General features: G+C 46.0%; 1 protein-coding gene across 1 annotated transcript in view; it reads left to right on the plus strand.

The window, feature by feature from the left end:
- The window catches only part of LAMA5 (laminin subunit alpha 5), a 195,859-nt gene that overhangs the window by 157,959 nt on the left and 19,957 nt on the right, over positions 1 to 17,943 (plus strand). The window contains exons 53-64 of the mRNA XM_081868208.1: positions 1,214 to 1,410; positions 4,058 to 4,174; positions 4,903 to 5,057; positions 6,702 to 6,843; positions 7,847 to 7,949; positions 8,245 to 8,358; positions 9,038 to 9,217; positions 10,697 to 10,839; positions 12,367 to 12,552; positions 12,901 to 13,037; positions 13,313 to 13,466; positions 16,369 to 16,502. Coding sequence (XP_081724334.1) covers positions 1,214 to 1,410; positions 4,058 to 4,174; positions 4,903 to 5,057; positions 6,702 to 6,843; positions 7,847 to 7,949; positions 8,245 to 8,358; positions 9,038 to 9,217; positions 10,697 to 10,839; positions 12,367 to 12,552; positions 12,901 to 13,037; positions 13,313 to 13,466; positions 16,369 to 16,502 — 1,762 coding nt within the window. The remainder of the gene's footprint in view (positions 1 to 1,213; positions 1,411 to 4,057; positions 4,175 to 4,902; positions 5,058 to 6,701; positions 6,844 to 7,846; positions 7,950 to 8,244; positions 8,359 to 9,037; positions 9,218 to 10,696; positions 10,840 to 12,366; positions 12,553 to 12,900; positions 13,038 to 13,312; positions 13,467 to 16,368; positions 16,503 to 17,943) is intronic.

Consider the following 17,943-nt stretch of genomic DNA (forward strand, 5'->3'; position numbering starts at 1 on the left):
GCAAACAAGGAGTGTGTCTGTATATGTGTTTGTGTGTGTAGGCTTTGGGAGTGCCAAGGTCTCTTGTAAATTCCTGGTTGTTACTATCATTGTTGTTGTTGTTGTTGTTGTTAATAATAATATTATTGTTTCAGCATGAATCACTTCCCATGAGGCATCCCAAAGTGATTTGCAATGTAATAAGAGCATTTGTGAAAAAGCAACCTATGTTAAAAACAGTTAAAGCAACTGCATACATAAAAACTTAAACACACACAGTGTGTTTAAGTTTTTATATATGCTGTTGCTTTAACTTTTTAATATAGGTTGCTTTTTCACAGCACATACCTAAAATCAGCTTAAATCTACTACAGCAGGTTTCCTCAACCTCTGCCTTCCAAATGTTTTGAGACTACAATTCCCATCATCCCTGACCACTGGGCCTGCTAGCTAGGGATCATGGGAGTTGTAGGCCAAAAACATCTTGAGGGCCGAGGTTGAGGAAGCCTGTACTACAGGTCCCAGCTGGGATAAAGGTTTCCATTTAGAAGCCTTGTTGTCTTTAGCAGGTGCTGAAAAGACAGTAGAGAATTGATAGGCAAGCTGACATTCAGTGGGAGTTCCAAAGAGCAGGTGCTGCCACACTAAAGACCCGATTCTGGCATCGCTTGGAACAGGCTGTTAGTTTCTGTTTGCCACTGTGCAGTGCGTTGGAGTCGCAAGACTCTGTTTTGCATTCCACACATTCCAGGTTGTTGGCAGTCTCGCGGAAGAAAGGACGTTACTGGTTTCCTCTTCCTTTGTTTTCCAGTTGCTCTCTGCTCTCACAGAGAGAGGATGTATTTTTCTTTTCTGTCTGTGTAGCTAGAGAATAAAGCATAGCGATGTAGCCATAAATCTCATCACTTCCGCGTGGCTCAGGTCGTTAATCACATCGGAGGGCGATTCCGGAAGATGAGCTTTATCAGCTTGGCGTAGCGGAGATTCCGACAAGGCCTCCTAATAGGATGGCACCTGAAAGTGTATCTAATTCTAGGTGATGAGATGACCTGTTAAGGTTCATGGTCCCAAATTTTCTGTGGCTTTCCACGCCAATCCCTGCACCCACTCAGTTTGGAGCTCTTCAAAATTTCTTTTCGTACTTTAAACAGCACCTGCGGTGCCTTCCCTGTGGCCTGTGCAAGACTAGTAGACACCGAACAGTTTTAACTTTTTTGAGCTCTTGTTCTGCCAGTGCTGGACCGTGTGAAAACCGAGCTCTTCAACAAGTTGGAGTCCAACCAAGAACTGCTGAACCAAATCAACGGCCAGTTGGATCAGTACAGTTCAGAACTGATGGACCTGCGAGATGCTCTGAACGAAGCTGTGAATAAAACCCGTCAGACAGAGGACCTCAACAGCCTAAATCGTAATCACCTGGAGGAGACCCAGGTACGAGGAGGGAGCTGGAAGTGCTGAGGGAGCCGCTCTACCAGAGGGAATTTCAGAGGGACTGCCACATACAAGGGGGTTCTGTATTCTAGCATTGGTGGCAGAAAGAGATGCATTGATAAGCCACTCAATGGGAAACCACTGCAGGGGAGACCCTGTCCTTTCCCCATACTCAGCCAGTGAAAACCAAATGCATGTTTCAGTACTGGACTAAAAATGCTGTACTGCATCCACAGGTTCCATTTTCAGGCTGCAGAAGAGGGCTAGCAGATTTGGGAATTCTTTCAGCAAATGGGGAAAACACATATTTTTCAAAGAGCAGAAGGCAAATGTTGGCAGTAGCTTTTTGTTTCCTCCCCTCTCAGTCGGTCATAATGCCTTTCTTTGAATCACACCATGACTTAGCAGCAGGGTGGATAAAAATCAATGATTTAAAATAAAATAAAATAAAATAAAATAAATCAGATTTTTTAAAAATTTAAATCAGATTTTTTAAAATTTAAATTGGATTTTTAAAATAAAGTGCTTTTGGAGGAAAAATATTTCTAAATATAGTTTTTTGTTTAAGTTACATTATAGTCCAAAGGCTATTCATCAGGAAATGAGGATTTATGTTTTTCATGTGTGCTAAAACTCAGTTTAAGTTTTTATTTTAAAAAAACCGTTTAACAACATCAGTTAACAAACATGGATACATTTGCTATAGTATTATTGTTTTAGTTAAATAAATTGTTTAAATTGTTATTCAGGAAATGATTATTTTTCGCCTTCCAATAAAGTACAGCAGAAAAGTTGTCCAAATATAAACAATTAACTTATTAAACCTCACAATAATCTCATAATTATCTGTCTATGTATTTCTAATAGTATAACCAAATCAGTAAGTTTTTATATAACTGTAAAAGTGACTCTGAAAATTTATTAATCAAAAAATGAAACCTTCATCTGGTTGTAAATATTAAGATTATACCAGCAAGAATGAGTCTTTCTGTAAAAATAATGATTTAAATCAAGGCTTACTGACTAGTGATTTAAATCGTGATTTAAATTGATTTGATTTAAATCAAATCCACCCTGCTTAGCTGCTCAATGGATCTCTGTCTGCACCAGCAAAGTGTAACTTTGCTTCCTGAGGCCCCTCAGTTGGCTTTCCAAATGCAGGTTGGATTTCTGCCTGCCGTGTCTTTTAAAAGTCAAGACTCCATGGTGCTAGTTTTTAATGTTTTGAGGTTAGCACTCTGAGGTGACTTGGCCATCTCACAGGTAATTCAGCGAGGGAGAGGGAGACTTGTCAGGACGTGCAAATGCAATTTCCCCCCCCACATAGGAGAGAAAATCTGTGTTAAAAATGTGATTCGGGTGAAGAAATTGTAGGTCAGGTGCAAATTGAGATTCGAATTATCCGGCGTCGTTTTCTTATAACATTCTAAGGACTGCCACAGGCCTGAAATGGCACAGGTGGCACATTAGAGGAAATTAACTGTGTCTGTTGGTCACATGCTCATGGAAGTTTTATGTGACCTCTGTTAATTACGAACAAATAGATGTGCCAGTTTGGTGGTGGAAACTCTTGGCTCATGACATTCCCAAGGAAGACTGCATTATGCATCAATTCAGTGTAGGGACTTGAGAGGAAAGGTGTTCTGGGGCTAGGCTGGTTCTGCATCCTGAAACAAGGGGGTGAGAATCATGGGGAAAAAATGAGAGGCACAAATACAAGATGGGTGACACCTGGCTTGAGAGCAGTACATGTGAAAAGGATCTAGGAGTCTTGGTTGACCACAAACTTGACATGAGCCAACAGTGTGACGCGGCAGCTAAAAAAGCCAATGCAATTCTGGGCTGCATCAATAGGAGTATAGCATCTAGATCAAGGGAAGTAATAGTGCCACTGTATTCTGCTCTGGTCAGACCTCACCTGGAGTACTGTGTCCAGTTCTGGGCACCACAGTTCAAGAAGGACACTGACAAACTGGAACGTGTCCAGAGGAGGGCAACCAAAGTGGTCAAAGGCCTGAAAACGATGCCTTATGAGGAACGGCTAAGGGAGCTGGGCATGTTTAGCCTGGAGAAGAGGAGGTTAAGGGGTGATATGATAGCCATGTTCAAATATATAAAAGGATGTCACATAGAGGAGGGAGAAAGGTTGTTTTCTGCTGCTCCAGAGAAGCGGACACGGAGCAATGGATCCAAACTACAAGAAAGAAGATTCCACCTAAACATTAGGAAGAACTTCCTGACAGTAAGAGCTGTTTGACAGTGGAATTTGCTGCCAAGGAGTGTGGTGGAGTCTCCTTCTTTGGAGGTCTTTAAGCAGAGGCTTGACAACCATATGTCAGGAGTGCTCTGATGGTGTTTCCTGCTTGGCAGGGGGTTGGACTCGATGGCCCTTGTGGTCTCTTCCAACTCTATGATTCTATGATTCTATGAATTGCAGAGCTGGAATTGGACCCCAAGGGCCATCCGGTCCAACGCCCTGCAATGCAGGAATCTCAGCTAAAGCATCCATGATAATCTGGGAAGTGTGTGCCATTATAGAACCACTCTATGCCATGTGATGAGAACCTTAGGAAAAGTGTTAAAATGATTCTGGATTTTAAAGTTAAGCTGCAGCAGTCAGTGTTATGGGGCTATCTTTATATTACAGCAAAAGAGCAAGGAACTGCAAGAACAGTTTGGCCTTGTCCGGGATACCTTGCGCATGGCTGAAGATTCCCTTGCCCAGGTCTCTGATTTCCTGCAGATAATAGAAAATGCCAAGGAGGTGAGTGGTGCAAAACTCGGGCTTCCCAGCAAGTCTGAAAGGTGTGTGTGGGCAGGAGATTCAAGATACTGCTGCTTGCTAGGCTGAGAAGAGGACGCAAATATGACAGACAAGATGATTGTGTTGTAGCAGACAGAAGAATAAGAGCAGACATCCTCTAACTCCAATATGGTGTCTGCCCTCTTAAGAACTACAGGACTAACTTTGTTCCTAAAAATGATGATTGCCTCTTGTGGCAATCCCAGCCAGCTCCCATTCCCTACTTTTCCCTTTGGGTTGTGACGAACAGGTTACTCTTGCCTGCACAGTTCAGCAGTAAGTCAAATTCTTCATGTTTGGATATCTTTTATAGGAGTCCTTAAGTTTCCACATAGCTCCAGCAAGCTGGGGTTTTTTGCACCTTAGCCTCCAGCGAGGCATTCCAGTTTGTTTGCTTCCTGTGTATTGTTTTTGAACAGTTTCTAGATACCATTTGGAGAACACCTGGGAAGATAAAATAGTGGTATATCATCAATGCACCCTGTGAAACCCATTTGCACACAGTGGGTTGTTTTTTTACTGAAAACAAGCAGAGTGGAGGAGGGCATTCAGATGTTTGATAGTGGTGGGGGGGGGGGAAGGGTCTCCAGTCCTACTGAAATCCATCTCCTGCCAGAGAAAGAAGGAATTGGAGAAGCAGGACTTGCAAGGTTAATGAATGCTGGCCAACCCCCCTTGTTATCCTGTAGGAATCTGAGAAGTTAGCAGCCCAGCTGGATGGTGCCAGATACCCCTTGTCAGAGAAGGCAAAGGAGTACTCTCTCGCTAGCACCAAGATCCCAGTCGTTGAGGCAGCTGAAGAGCATGCAAAGCTTCTGGATGAGCTAGCAAGAAACTTGTCCAGGTAAGGGCTCCTCCTTTGTTGCTGGGCCTTGAGCTCTCATTTCCTAGCTCACGTGGAGTCTCCTTCTAATAACGTTGATTAAGAGTACTTGCTTATACTGCATACCGTATTTTTCTGTGTTTAACACGCCTCCGTGTATAAGATGACCCCTATTTTGGGGGGACTCCAAATTAAGGAAATGGGGGAGGGGGAGATTGCCCAGAGCTGTTAAGCTTTTTTGGGGGGGGGATTGCCAAAAATCACTCACCTGCCTAATAAAAAAAACCAGTCTTATACACAGAAAAATACGGTATTACCTAGATCCGTTGCATAATATGAAAAAGTGGCACTATGCCAGATTACCCGTGTGGCAACAGTTGAGCCTTATATGTGTTCATTTTTCAAAAGAAGAGGTGTTCTTCTTACCTTTACATCAGGAGTAGGGACAGGATCTGGCCAACTGGCTATTTTGACAGGGGCTGCCCACCTGTTAGTCACTTATTGATTTTCTTCCTCTGTGGGTGCCTGCAGAAAGAACGTTCTTGATTTGCATTAGCAGCAAGACCCAAGCCCAGCAGCGTTTGCTGTAAGTGCCGATTAGCTGATCGGTACATACAGCAAGCCTGCTCTGTGCAAGGATTGGCCGGACTACAAAGTCCCCAGCTGGGAGCTCCCCGTAGCATGGCCAATCCATCCAGGGCTTACTGCCAGTGCCAATCAGCTGATCAGCACTGACAGCAAGCCTGCCTTGCCCAAGGAACAAGCAGGAGCACAATTTAAGGTTGGTTCCATTGTGACCGCATCTCTACCTGCCCCGTAACTTGGTAGTTTATATAGGAGGCCCTTAAATCTTTTCATTCTTCACCATGTAATGAGTTATTTTCTTTCTGGGTATTTAAAGGAAAAAATCTCAGCACTTCAGTTGAGGATTTGTTAAAAAATAAACAGATTCCTGAGATCATAGAATTGTAGAGTTGGAAGGGACTCTGAGGATCATCAAGTCCCCTGCGATGCAGGAATATGCAGCTGTCCCATATGGGGATCAAACCCGCAACTTTGCAGTTATCAGCACTGTGCTCTAACCAACTGAGCTATCCAGAGATGTTCCCAGTTCTGTAGCAGCTACCTGATCCTGCATTTCCAGGTTATATTTTGCAATTCCCAATGTGGTTGATATCAAAACTACTGGCGTCCTTCGTTTTTTGTAGCCCTTCATTCTCCCTCTCTTTCATAATACTGAATGTAAAGGAAGAATGAGAAGTTTCAGGGCCTCCAATATCTAGCAGCCAGCCTGTTAGTTCTGAAAAGCAAGGTTGGGACACCTGTTGTAGTCCAGCCACATCTGAAGGGCAGCTCCCTTCATCCCTGATCACCGACCGTGTTAGCTAAAGCTGGTGTGAGTTGAAGTCCAAAAATGTTTGGAGGGTCGTGGGGTTCCTCAGCCCTGCTCTAAAGGCTCAGCAGTTCTAAGAGAATGGAAATGGCCTTCAGGAAGTTCCATCCTGCCACATTTGAAGATGCTAACCAGTTCTCTGGCCAGGGCTGTAGGAAGGACTCCAGGCCACAGTGCCTTTGAACCACTCAGCCTTGATGCGGCAGGTGGGCTTCAGCTACGGTGCTAATGACAGACGTCCTCCCATTTACATATTTGTCCTCCAAAAACAGCATCATCCATGGCACGAACCAGGACGGATTCATCCAGCGGGCAGTCAATGCCTCCAACGCCTACGCCAGCATCATTGAGGCAGTGGGGAATGCAGAGCGAGCAGCCAATGAAGCTTATAATGCTGCCGGCGAAGCTTTGATGGTATGAGTCTCTTATTCCCCACCCCCCAGCAGACATAAGAAATCTTGGCTGCAGCTTGCACACCTGCAAGGACACTGGTGTCAGAGAACACAGGGCACCTTCACTCATCTGCTCTGTGCTTACCTGCTTAACCAAGACTGCGCCAGGCTCCCTTGTGCAGCAGCTGCGACTGGTGAGGAGGGCTGGCTCCTTTTCATGTGATTTGCTCCCTTTCCCCAGATGCCTTGCAGACAGACGGCTGTGTTTGCAGAGCTTGTTGGCAGGCGAAGGGAGAAAGAACCTGGCAAACTGACATCTCTTGCCTGGGGAGGGCTGTTGGCAGCCGGCATGCTCCTGCCTGTTTATGCACTTCTGAGCTTTGCGTATACACTTGGCCCTAGCCTGGAAAGCCAGATCATGCAAGGAAATCATGTAGCTACATTAACCAATCAATACATTGAATTGGGCTTGAAATGCTCGATTCAGTTTAGTTAGCAGAACTACCAGCCACTCAGTGACAGGGATTCAACAGTTGCGTTGTACTGGAGCTCTATATAAGCAGGCTGGCTGAACCCTTCAGTTCAGTTCTGTTCTGGCCTGTGAATAAACAAGAGGTGATTGAAGAATCGCTGTGTTGTCTGATATGTTCACCCACAACTTAACATAAATGACCTTTCCATGTGCTCTGGTTTACATCATGGTGTTCCGTTGTGCCAGAAACAGTTTAGTCATGCTGGCCACATGACCCAGAAAGCTGTCTGTGGACAAACGCCATCTCCCTCGGCCTGAAAGTGAGATGAGCGCCGCAACCCCAGAGTTGCCTTTGATTGGACTTAACCGTCCAGGGGTCCTTTACCTTTGCCTCTTAGGGACTCATGGTATAGTGGGGACATGGACCAGGGAGGACGTGGACCAGGTTCCATGAGGGGAAGTCCAATGGAAGTTAGAGGTGAGCCAAGGGTTCCAGATGTTCTGTGGGTTACTTGGCAGGTAAGGTGTGAACAGTTGTCTTCTGTGCTTGCAGAGTGTCATCTTAGATGATCTTGGGGCCGTGTCAAAAGAGATGAAGAAAAACAGCACTGCCTTGGGAGAAGCTGTGAAGAGGGAGCAGAGGAGGCTCAGTGGAGGTAAGAGAAAAATCAGCAGACCCTTTACTTGACCAATAACAGATTGAAGTTATTGTCCTCTTGTCTGAAACCCTGGACTGCTGTTGCCAATCAGTGTTGCCAGAACTGAGCTAAATGGACTGATGGTCTGAATAGGCAAAAGGCAGCTTCCTACGTTCCTATACTTAAAAGTCCATGACCCAAAGATTCATTTGTACCAGGCCTTTTCCACAGCACAACTGAGTAGAGACACCTCGTTTCAGCAACCCTGATTTGTAGATCTGTAACCCTGCGACTTTGTTTATTTTCATCCAAGACATCAAGGGAGCACTACAGGCGGCCAAGGACAGATTGGCTGGCATGCAAACAAAGAAGGAGCAACTTCTGAAACAGCTGCAGTTGGTGAAGAGCACTCTGGACACGGTCCAAGGTTTGTCCATGTTTCAGTCCCTTCATAAACACCCCTGTGAAGTCTCCTCTTAACATTCTGAGTGCTCTAACCCACTGCGGCCTCTTCTGCTGTTAGCACTAATTGTTCTGCACAAGTTAGCAAATCCATGTCACTTCCGAGCATGCATGTTCCAGGTTCCACCACCCAAAGCCAAGCAGTGCTTGATTCAAGGCCCTTTGCTTTATATCCTTACGATAAAACACTGAAATTACATAATTAACCAAATCCCGGCGTCTGTCTGATGATTCCCCACCCCAACCAAACGGTTTAAATGAAACATAATTTATTATTATCATTAGTGTGGCACAGAAATAGTCTGTGGGCTTCTTCCACGCGACGCTTGCCAACTCACATATTTGCTTTTCTGCACTGGTGCAGATGTTTGTGGCTTATCTTCTGTAATAATTAAGAATTTATTATTTATTACTTCTACCCCACCCATCTGGCTGGGTTTCCCCAGCCACTCTGGGTGGCTTTCAACAGAACATTAAAAACAGAATAAATTAAAAACTTCCCTAAACGTTAAAAACTTCGTTTTTTTCCTTATTAAAATTGTTTATTGACATATAGAACACATACATTAAACATTAAGAACTTTAGCATCAAAAACTTCCTTTCTCTTGTCTTTGTTTACAACTTACCTTCCTTCCTTTGCAAGATGGCACCTCAGAGGCCATCCAGAGTGCAAAAGACGCTGCTGCAGAGGCCAGTGAAACAGTGGCTAGGATGGAAGGTAGACTGAGCGATATGAAGAAGAATCTTGATGAATGGAAGGAACAATATGGGGACCTTAAAAGCAACGATTTAAATCAAGCTGTTCGAGATGCCAGGAACACAGGTACAAAACAGTCACGTTTAAATATATCTGTACTTTTTCGGGGGTGAGGTGGAGACTGGTTTGAAGACGATCAAAATGCTTTGGCTCCATTGAAAAGCAAACTGAACGAATTTCTAACTATTGTTATTTGCTTTTCTGTCCAATATCCAATGTGACAGGCCAAATAGACTCCTTTCATTTCTTACCTCCTGTACACTTTTTCACATTGTCCGTTCCACTGTTTGTACTTGATTTGTAATTGTGTGTGTCTTATGCCATTAATTCTTTTTCTGGCAGAGTGCTAAAGTGAAAAAAATATAATAAATTGTTCTCTTTTTTGCCTTCTGGCCTTTCGACACCGGCCATTTAGGTAATTAACCACCTGCTATATTCTTTCTCCCAGTCAGTAAATAATTTCAGCTTCTCTTATGCCCTGCTTTATTATATGTCGGTGACTACTGGGACAGGCAATCAGATTGTCAGAACACATAATTAATATGAGTCTATAGCCAGGAATGAAATCAGTAATTTTTCTGCAGTTGCCTCTGTGGCAATGACTTGACAGTTCAATGGGGATCTTGTTTAAGAGAGGACTGGAATAAAAATGGCAGTAAGAGAGCTTGCAAAAGGGGTTGCGGTGTTGTGCGAGGTTGTGTCTGCTTTTTACAGTCTGGCATGGTTGCTTTTAAGAGCATTGTTCCAGGAGAGCAGCTATCACTGAGCTTAAGACAATTTGGACAGTCAAAATTCCAAAGATATAACTTTCTACTTCAGCTCCTGAATTATAAACGTAAGACAAGCATGTGCAGGTCAGATTCACAATTCAAATTTAATTCAATTCAATTCAAAGTGTTGGTGCTGACCTTTAAAACCCTAAATGGCCTCGGCCCAGTATACCTGAAGGAGCGTCTCTACCCCCATCGTTCTGCCCAGACACTGAGGTCCAGCTCCGAGGGCCTTCTGGCGGTTCCCTTGCTGCGAGAAGCCAAGTTACAGGGAACCAGGCAGAGGGCCTTCTCGGTAGTGGCGCCCGCCCTGTGGAACGCCCTCCCATCAGATGTCAAAGAGATAAACAACTACCTGACATTTAGAAGACATCTGAAGGCAGCCCTGTTGAGGGAAATTTTTAATGTGTGACATTTTAATGTATTTTTAATCTTTGTTGGAAGCTGCCCAAAGTGGCTGGGGAAACCCAGCCAGATGGTTGGGGTACAAATACTAAATTACTATTACTATTACTATTAAGCTGAGAGTGGTAGCTCAGCAGGAGCTCAGCAAGCTTGCAAGCTACAGTCCCTTTTTTGAGGTGAGGCAGCTGCTGCTGTCCCGATCCAGCAGGCTGTTCTTATGTTGGTCCTACTTTTCAGGTGTCGATATCCTGCTTCCCAGAAATGTGTCTACTCCTTCTTTGAACTCCCTTTCTACTCTCAGCCGCCAGTCCTGTGCCTGTTCTCTAGCTTATGCTGTCCGATTGGGTTTGTTTTCTCTCCTGCCTTCCAGTCTCAAGCCTTGAGAGCACCCTCCCTTTGCTCCTGGGAAAGCTGAGCAGTCTGGAGAACAGAAGGAGCCACAACGCAACTGTTTCAGACAACATCCTGCGGGTGCGCCAGCTGATCTCACTGGCCCGGAATGCCGTCAGTAAGGTACAGACACAGAGACTCAGAGAGACAGCCGATAAGTCTCTTTGCTTCTACTCCAGGGCTCAAAAGCAGACCTCTACCTTGTAGAGGGTGGCGCTGTGGGTTAAACCACAGAGCCTAGGACTTGCCGATCAGAAGGTCGGCGGTTCAAATCCCGGCGACAGGTTGAACTCCCGTTGCTCGGTCCTTGCTCCTGCCAAACCTAGCAGTTCGAAAGCACGTCAAAGTACAAGTAGATAAATAGGTACCGCTTCAGCGGGAAGGTAAACAGCGTTTCCATGCGCTGCTCTGGTTCGCCAGAAGCAGCTTAGTCATGCTGGCCACATGACCCGGAAGCTGTATGCCGGCTCCCTCGGCCAATAAAGCGAGATGAGCACTGCAACCTCAGAGTCAGCCATGACTGGACCTAATGGTCAGGGGTCCCTTTACCTTTGCCTACCTTGTTCCAGAAACCCACGAGAGAAGGTTCCTGTTGTGACGTGGGGTTTGTGATTTCAGCTCTCTTGACATAATATGCTGGAGACAGTTCTCTAGTAACACTTCTTTATTAACGCAACAAGACTGAAACTTGAGGAGGGGAGAGCTACATTTATAGGGACAGGGAACTAGCTAGAAAGGATACATTTTGGAGGGAACAATATCAGGCAATCACAGTCCTGCCGTTTGGAGGCAACCAATAAGACAGAGGATCCAAATACAGCAGCTTAAATGAACCAATAGTAGCTGTACCCTCTGGAACCAAAAGGCAGTTACTTTACCCTAATGCAAATACAGACAATAATAATACAGATATCAAATCCTTTGACTCAATACACAACAGTTCCAGCTTGGCTTAGATGTTGCCTTGCGCCCAAGTAGGTTCACTGGCCAGGAATAGGAAGCTTGTGGCTCTCTGGGTTTGGCAGTCTGTGGCTGCCATCAGCCATGTTTTTGGTGGTGTCTGATGGGAGAGTTGGAGCCCAATGTCATCTGGAGGGCCATGGGTTTCCCCATTTGTGTCTTGCATCAGTCCTTGGATATTTTAAAACATTCAACCAGAAATGAGAGAACAGCTCTTTGCAGGGCCAGTGAAGGATTTGACTTAAAGAATTGGAAGGGACCACGAGGCTCATTTGGTGAATCTCCTTAAGTGCAGGAATCTTTCACCCAATGTGGAACTTGAACCTCAGCTTAAGTGTCTCATGCTCTGCCAACTGATGCTCATGCTCTCCCTTCCCCAAACAGTTTTATTCCAACCACCAGGAGAAGCTTTGACCCTATCAGGATGGCCAGGCATTCAGTGCAAGAAGTTTATGCAGTGAAGGTTTTTAAGGATGGAGATAGGGGTTGTAATCAATGAAAATTAGCATCAATGGTAGACCTTACTTTTGGGCCTGAATGGGCCTTACTGAGTGGTCATGTTCATTAATTTCAGTGGGTCTCCTCTGAGTGAAACTTAGCTGAATATTTCAAGTGCAACAGATTCTACCTTTTGGATCCCTTCTTCGGAGACAATGTCAGCCTCTGTTGGTTTGATTTCTTGGCTTCTAGATCAAAGTCCCAGTGAAGTTCAATGGAACTTCAGGTGTGCAGATCCGGACTCCCAGCAACCTTCAGGATTTGGCTGCCTACACCTCCCTCAAATTCTACATCCAGAATCCAGAGCCCAAACCGAGGCAGAGGCGTCAAAATGGAGATGACCCGGGGCGCTTTGTGTTGTACCTGGGGCACAGGAATGTAAGTACATTTGCTTCTGTGAGAGAGAATATGAGAAGCATGGCATTGGAGGTGGGGAGAGCAATTTCACAACATCTTTGCATGCTGATGTCACTGCTTGATAGCGGTGTGTCTGTGCTGCATGCAGATAAAAAGCCATTTTTTGGGCACAGAGTCACATCGAGTATACGATAACAAGTATGTTGACATGATTAAGGTGAGCAGCAAGCTGTGCAAACTCTTGAGTTTGTAAATCCAAAGCTGGCTTCGCAGTCCGTAACCAGCACCAAGAGAGTTGCCCAAGGGATGGCCTTGGCAAGGAGATGTCAAGCATTCCTGGTGACTTGTGCTTGTACTGTGCATATCCAGGGCACTGGTGACTACATGGGTGTCATCCTGAAAGACCGCAAGGTTCAATGGGTCTACAGACTGGGGGATGAGGAACCAACACATTTATCTGTTGATGAAGAAATTGGAGAGCAATTTGCAGCAGTCAGCATCAACAGGTATGGAAGGGAGAAGGTGGGAGAAATGAATGTGTATGTGTGAGAAAGAGAGAGCATTCTAATGCAGTATTTCTTTGTTTAGAATGTGGGACATTGCTTGTTGGGTAAGAAGACTTGGGCCAATCATTTCTGTTTGGGAAATAAAAGAAATTGCTCTGACATTTAGGATTCAGAGCTGTTCCGCTGGGAGGCCTGGCAAGTGTCCTTCGTGCCTGTTTTATTTAGCCTCTGCTCTTTGCATTGTTCACCCTATCTCCTTCCATCCTTCCTTGCAGGATTTTGCAGTACGGGCACATGTCTGTGACGGTGGAGAAGCAAACGTTGCACGAAACAAAAGGCGACAGCGTTGCCAAAGGAGAGCAGGGACTGTTCAACTTCAAGCCCCAGAACGTGGTCTTGTACGTGGGCGGCTACCCCTCCAGCTTCACGGTGAGATGGGCTGGCCACGGTGAGATGGGCTGGCCAGACTAGTAGTGGAGGGGGGCATGGAGGGGGGGTGCTCTTTCTGCTGTTATTGTAACACCAGATCACCAACACCAGTAGCAGCCATTTGTGGTTTGGGTCAGGCAAGCCTTTACTGTTGCACATGGTGTTTTCAGCAGGGACCGTCATTGAGCAATACTAAGCACATAGCCAGGTGTATATCAAAACATCTGTTTTAAATGTGTGCAACACTCCACAGGGAACACACTGTTGCCTTTTACTCAAATGGGAAAGTTAATGTTTTCCTGATAGAAAGCATGAAATGCCCCTAATTTCCAGCAAAAGATGATTAAATGATGCAAAGACTCCCCCCTACAATGTAAGGCTCGCTTCCCAGATAAATTCATATTTCAGCTAATAACACCGTCAGCTTGGCACATGTTATTAATAAATCTTGAGGGGTTGCATACGATGGCTGTAAGATACTGTTTCTAGCTGTAAGAAGAATTGGGCCAGTCATTTTTCTTTGGGAAATGCACTGCCTGAGAGAATGCTTTTCACTGTTTGTATAATGCTTTATACAATGCTTTATAATGTTTGGGGGTTTTAAACAGGTGTTGAATGGCCACCTGCCAGGGATTCTTTAGTTGTGATTCTGTTCTGTTGAGAGTCCGTCAAGGCTGCGATCAGCGGAACTGTTGTGGCGTCCCGTCCGCTTCCACTGTGCCAACCTGCTTATCCCAGCTTCAGCAGAGAATCTTGTGCAGCGATATGCCTATGTGGAAGGAATCTCAGCCATGCAGTAAAACTCTCGTACAACAGCTTCTATTCTACAAAGCTTTATTGTACAGCAGCAAAACAAACAATTCAGCCAGGAGAGAGCGAAGACATGATGCTTCTCCTTTCGCAGCCAAAACCAAAAGTAAAAACGTTCACATAACAAAGATGCGAACACACCCCCAGTGACAGGACGTCATTTCCCTTGAGCTGTTAACCCTGTAAGCTCTGGGTATCCTCACAGATTCCTGTACTGCAGAGGGTTAGGCTAGATGACTCTTGGGTTCCTCCCAACTCTGCAACTCTATGCCTGACATGTTTGCCGTGCTGTGCTCCTTTGGAAGGGAAGGTGGTGTTGTAAACAAAAATTGCCATTTTCCTTTACGGGGTATCCAAGAGCCCATATAGAGTGCTTCCATAGATTCCCTATTGGTAGGAGAGAATAACAGAGGCCAACCAGAGAAGCAAAGCAGCTAGTAAGATTGATCTTTATTGATCTGTTGCAACAGGGTGCTCCCCTCACCCGCAGGAGAGGAACCCAGAAAAATGGCGCGCAAGGCCTTATAAAGACTTTTGAAATTGCCACCCTGTAGATCAAGACCACCCACAGAAACATCATACATACATCACAGAAGGGGTGTAACCTAAGACCACCCCTCAGGTACATCATACCTACATCACAAAAAAGGCGGTCTAAAACAGAAATTTTGAATGTTGTTTATCTCCTGTCTGGCAAGTTACTTGATTGTACCGTATTTTTCGCCCTATAGGACGCACTTTTTCCCCTCCAAAAATGAAGGGGAAATGTGTGTGCGTCCTATGGGGCGAATGCAGGCTTTCGCTGAAGCCTGGAGAGCGAGAGGCGTCGGTGCGCACCGACCCCTCTCGCTCTCCAGGCTTCAGGAAGCTATCCGCAAGCCTCGCGTGCCCGGCGAGGCTTGGGGCAGCAGCCTGCAGCCCGAAGCAGGGGGCGAGCTGCGGAGCCCACCCCCTGCTTCGGGCAGATGTCCATAAGTCTCGCGCACCAAGCGGGAGGTCCCGCCGGGCAAGCAAGGCTTGGGGCGGCAGCCTGCAGCCCGAAGCAGGGGGCCAGCTGCGGATCCGTCCCCTGCTTTGTGCAGATGTTGGCAAGCCTTGCGCGCCCAGCGGGAGGTCCCGCCGGGCAAGCAAGGCTTGGGGCGGCAGTCTGCAGCCCGAAGCAGGGGGTGAGCTGCAGAGCCCACCCCCTGCTTCAGGCAGATGTCCATAAGTCTCGCGCGCCCGGCAGGAGCTCCCGCCGGGCGCGCAAGGCTTGGGGCGGCAGCCTGTTATGGGGGCTGTGGTATGGGGGCTCAGGCTTCGCCCACACCAGCCCCCGCGCCTTGGGGGGAAATAATTTTTTCCCTTTATTCCCCCCCCCCCAAAAAAAAACACCTAGATGAGTCCTATGGGGCGATGCGTCCTATGGGGCGAAAAATACGGTATTTCCTGGGGATCCTAGCTAGTCTTTTGTAATGATAAATACTTAGTTCCTGGGCCAGCTCACAGGCCCGCACCTTAAATGTGCCCTTAAGACAGGATTTGTGAGGAAAGAGACAATGGGGAGGTTTCCCACTTTGACCTTGCAGAGAAAACATTTGCTCAGTTTCGGAATCAAAATGGTTCCAGGTCAGTCTTCCTGTGCTGATCTATGTACGTGCTTGGTTGGTACACTTATGAACATTACCATATATCTTAAGACCTCAAAATTCCTATCACAGTGGGATATAAGTAATAATAACCCCCAAGCAACCTCATCATTGATTGTAACTGGTAGCAGAAGCCTGGCCAGTCAGCATACTTACTGATGGAGCTACTCCTGGGATGAAGATCAGGTTTTGTAGGTTCATTAGAAAAATCACAGATGGGAAGCCTGGGGCAGCAGACGGTCCTATGGGTGGGAAGAGGAGGCTGGGACTGCAGAATCGCAAAGGGTTTAGGCATCTTAAATGGGAAGTGAGTCCATGTAGAGATGGAGGCAACCAAGGAGCAACTGGAATACCCAGGGTACTGGAGGGGGTTGGTGGGGCTGCTGGTCTAGCCCACCAAATTGAAACAGAAGAGTCGCGCCTGTCCTGGCCATGAACCTGGACACTTCCTCTCTTACCCACAGCCTCCGGCACCCCTGCGCTACCCTAACTACAAAGGCTGCATAGAGATGGATTCTCTCAATGAAGAAGTCGTCAGCCTGTACAACTTCCAGCGCACCTTCCACTTGGACACTGCCGCCCAGAGGCCATGCACAAGGTGAGCTGAGCCCACAGCAAGGGACGCCAAGCCCACGCTCCTCTTTGCTTTGACAGTGGCTTGCTGGGGCAGTGCGAGGGGAGGAATGAGGTGGGGTTTGCAGAAGACGTTTCGGAGGCTTTAGGCACAGAGAGAGCAAAGGCGGGGATGCTCTCCACTCAGACCTCCTGCGCTTTCCACAAAGCCTAAAGATATGTCGCTTCATTTGCTTGAGAGATGCCGGCAGTTTGCTGAACTCAGGCACAAGCTTGGGCTGCACCTTTCAAGTAAACAAGCCAGCTAGTAAAAAGCCTGTAGCAGAATCTATCTACACACCCTCAGCTCCTACGGCCAGAAAACTTACTTTTAAAAATAAGTTTTTGTAAGTCTGAGATTTTCATGATCCAGCAGAGATCTTAGATTATTTGATTGTTTCATACGGAACCTGTACTTTCTTGAACTGTGCTGCTTACATGTCGTGCCCTGGCGTTTTATTTATTCTTACTCAGAGGGGTATTCAGCCTAATCGCAGCTTGCCAGCTCTTGCAAAGAGCTGCCGAGCTCTAGCAATATGCAACCTTTTGCTGATTTCCAGGTCTTTACCTCTCCACAGTATGAGACACCCCTGAAAGCAAAAACTACAGTCTTTCGTTTCAAAAAATTGTTTCCCCATTTTTGAGGCTTAGAATTTCTTTTTTTTAAAAAAAAAGAATAAAAGTAGCCGCGTGACTTCTGTGTTTCTAGAGCCCACTTGCATAGATTTGCCATGGACTTGGGGACTTTTTGTGTGAAAGAGAAAATAACTTGCAATATCAGGATTTGAAGATTGAAAACAATACAGATTTATGGAAGACAGAATGGTTGGGTTTTAAGGAATGAATATTATATGTAGCTGCAGGAGAGAAAGCTGGAAGTCCTTTTATTTTTATTTTTATTTCTTTCTGTAGTTTCCCTCTCTTTCCCCTTTTCTCTCCCTTTCTCCCTTTCTTGTCTTCTTTCTTTGTTCTTCTTTAGACTAAGTAGCTGTCTTACCTTAAGGTAAAAGGATCCCTGACCATTAGGTCCAGTCGTGACCGACCCTGGGGTTGCGGCGCTCATCTCGCTTTATTGGCTGAGGGAGCTGGCGTACAGCTTCCAGGTCATGTGGCCAGCATGACTAGGTCTTTTCTGGTGAACCAGAGCAGCGAACGGAAACACTGTTTACCTTCCCGCCGGACTTGCACTTTGACGTGCTTTCGAACTGCTAAGTTGGCGGAGCAGGGACCGAGCAACAAGAGCTCACCCCGTCATGGGGTTTCAAACCTTCTGATTGGCAAGTCCTAGGCTCTGTGGTTTAACCCACAGTGCCACCTGCGTCCCTATTATCTTAGTATATGATAAAAAGGGTGTGCATTCTTGTAGATCTATGAATAAGTATAAATAAATGTTAATTAAAAGAAAAGACTGGGCATTCTTCTTGTCA

Source organism: Podarcis erhardii (assembly GCF_964252035.2).
Source record: "Podarcis erhardii genome assembly, chromosome: 6".
NCBI lineage: Eukaryota > Metazoa > Chordata > Lepidosauria > Squamata > Lacertidae > Podarcis > Podarcis erhardii.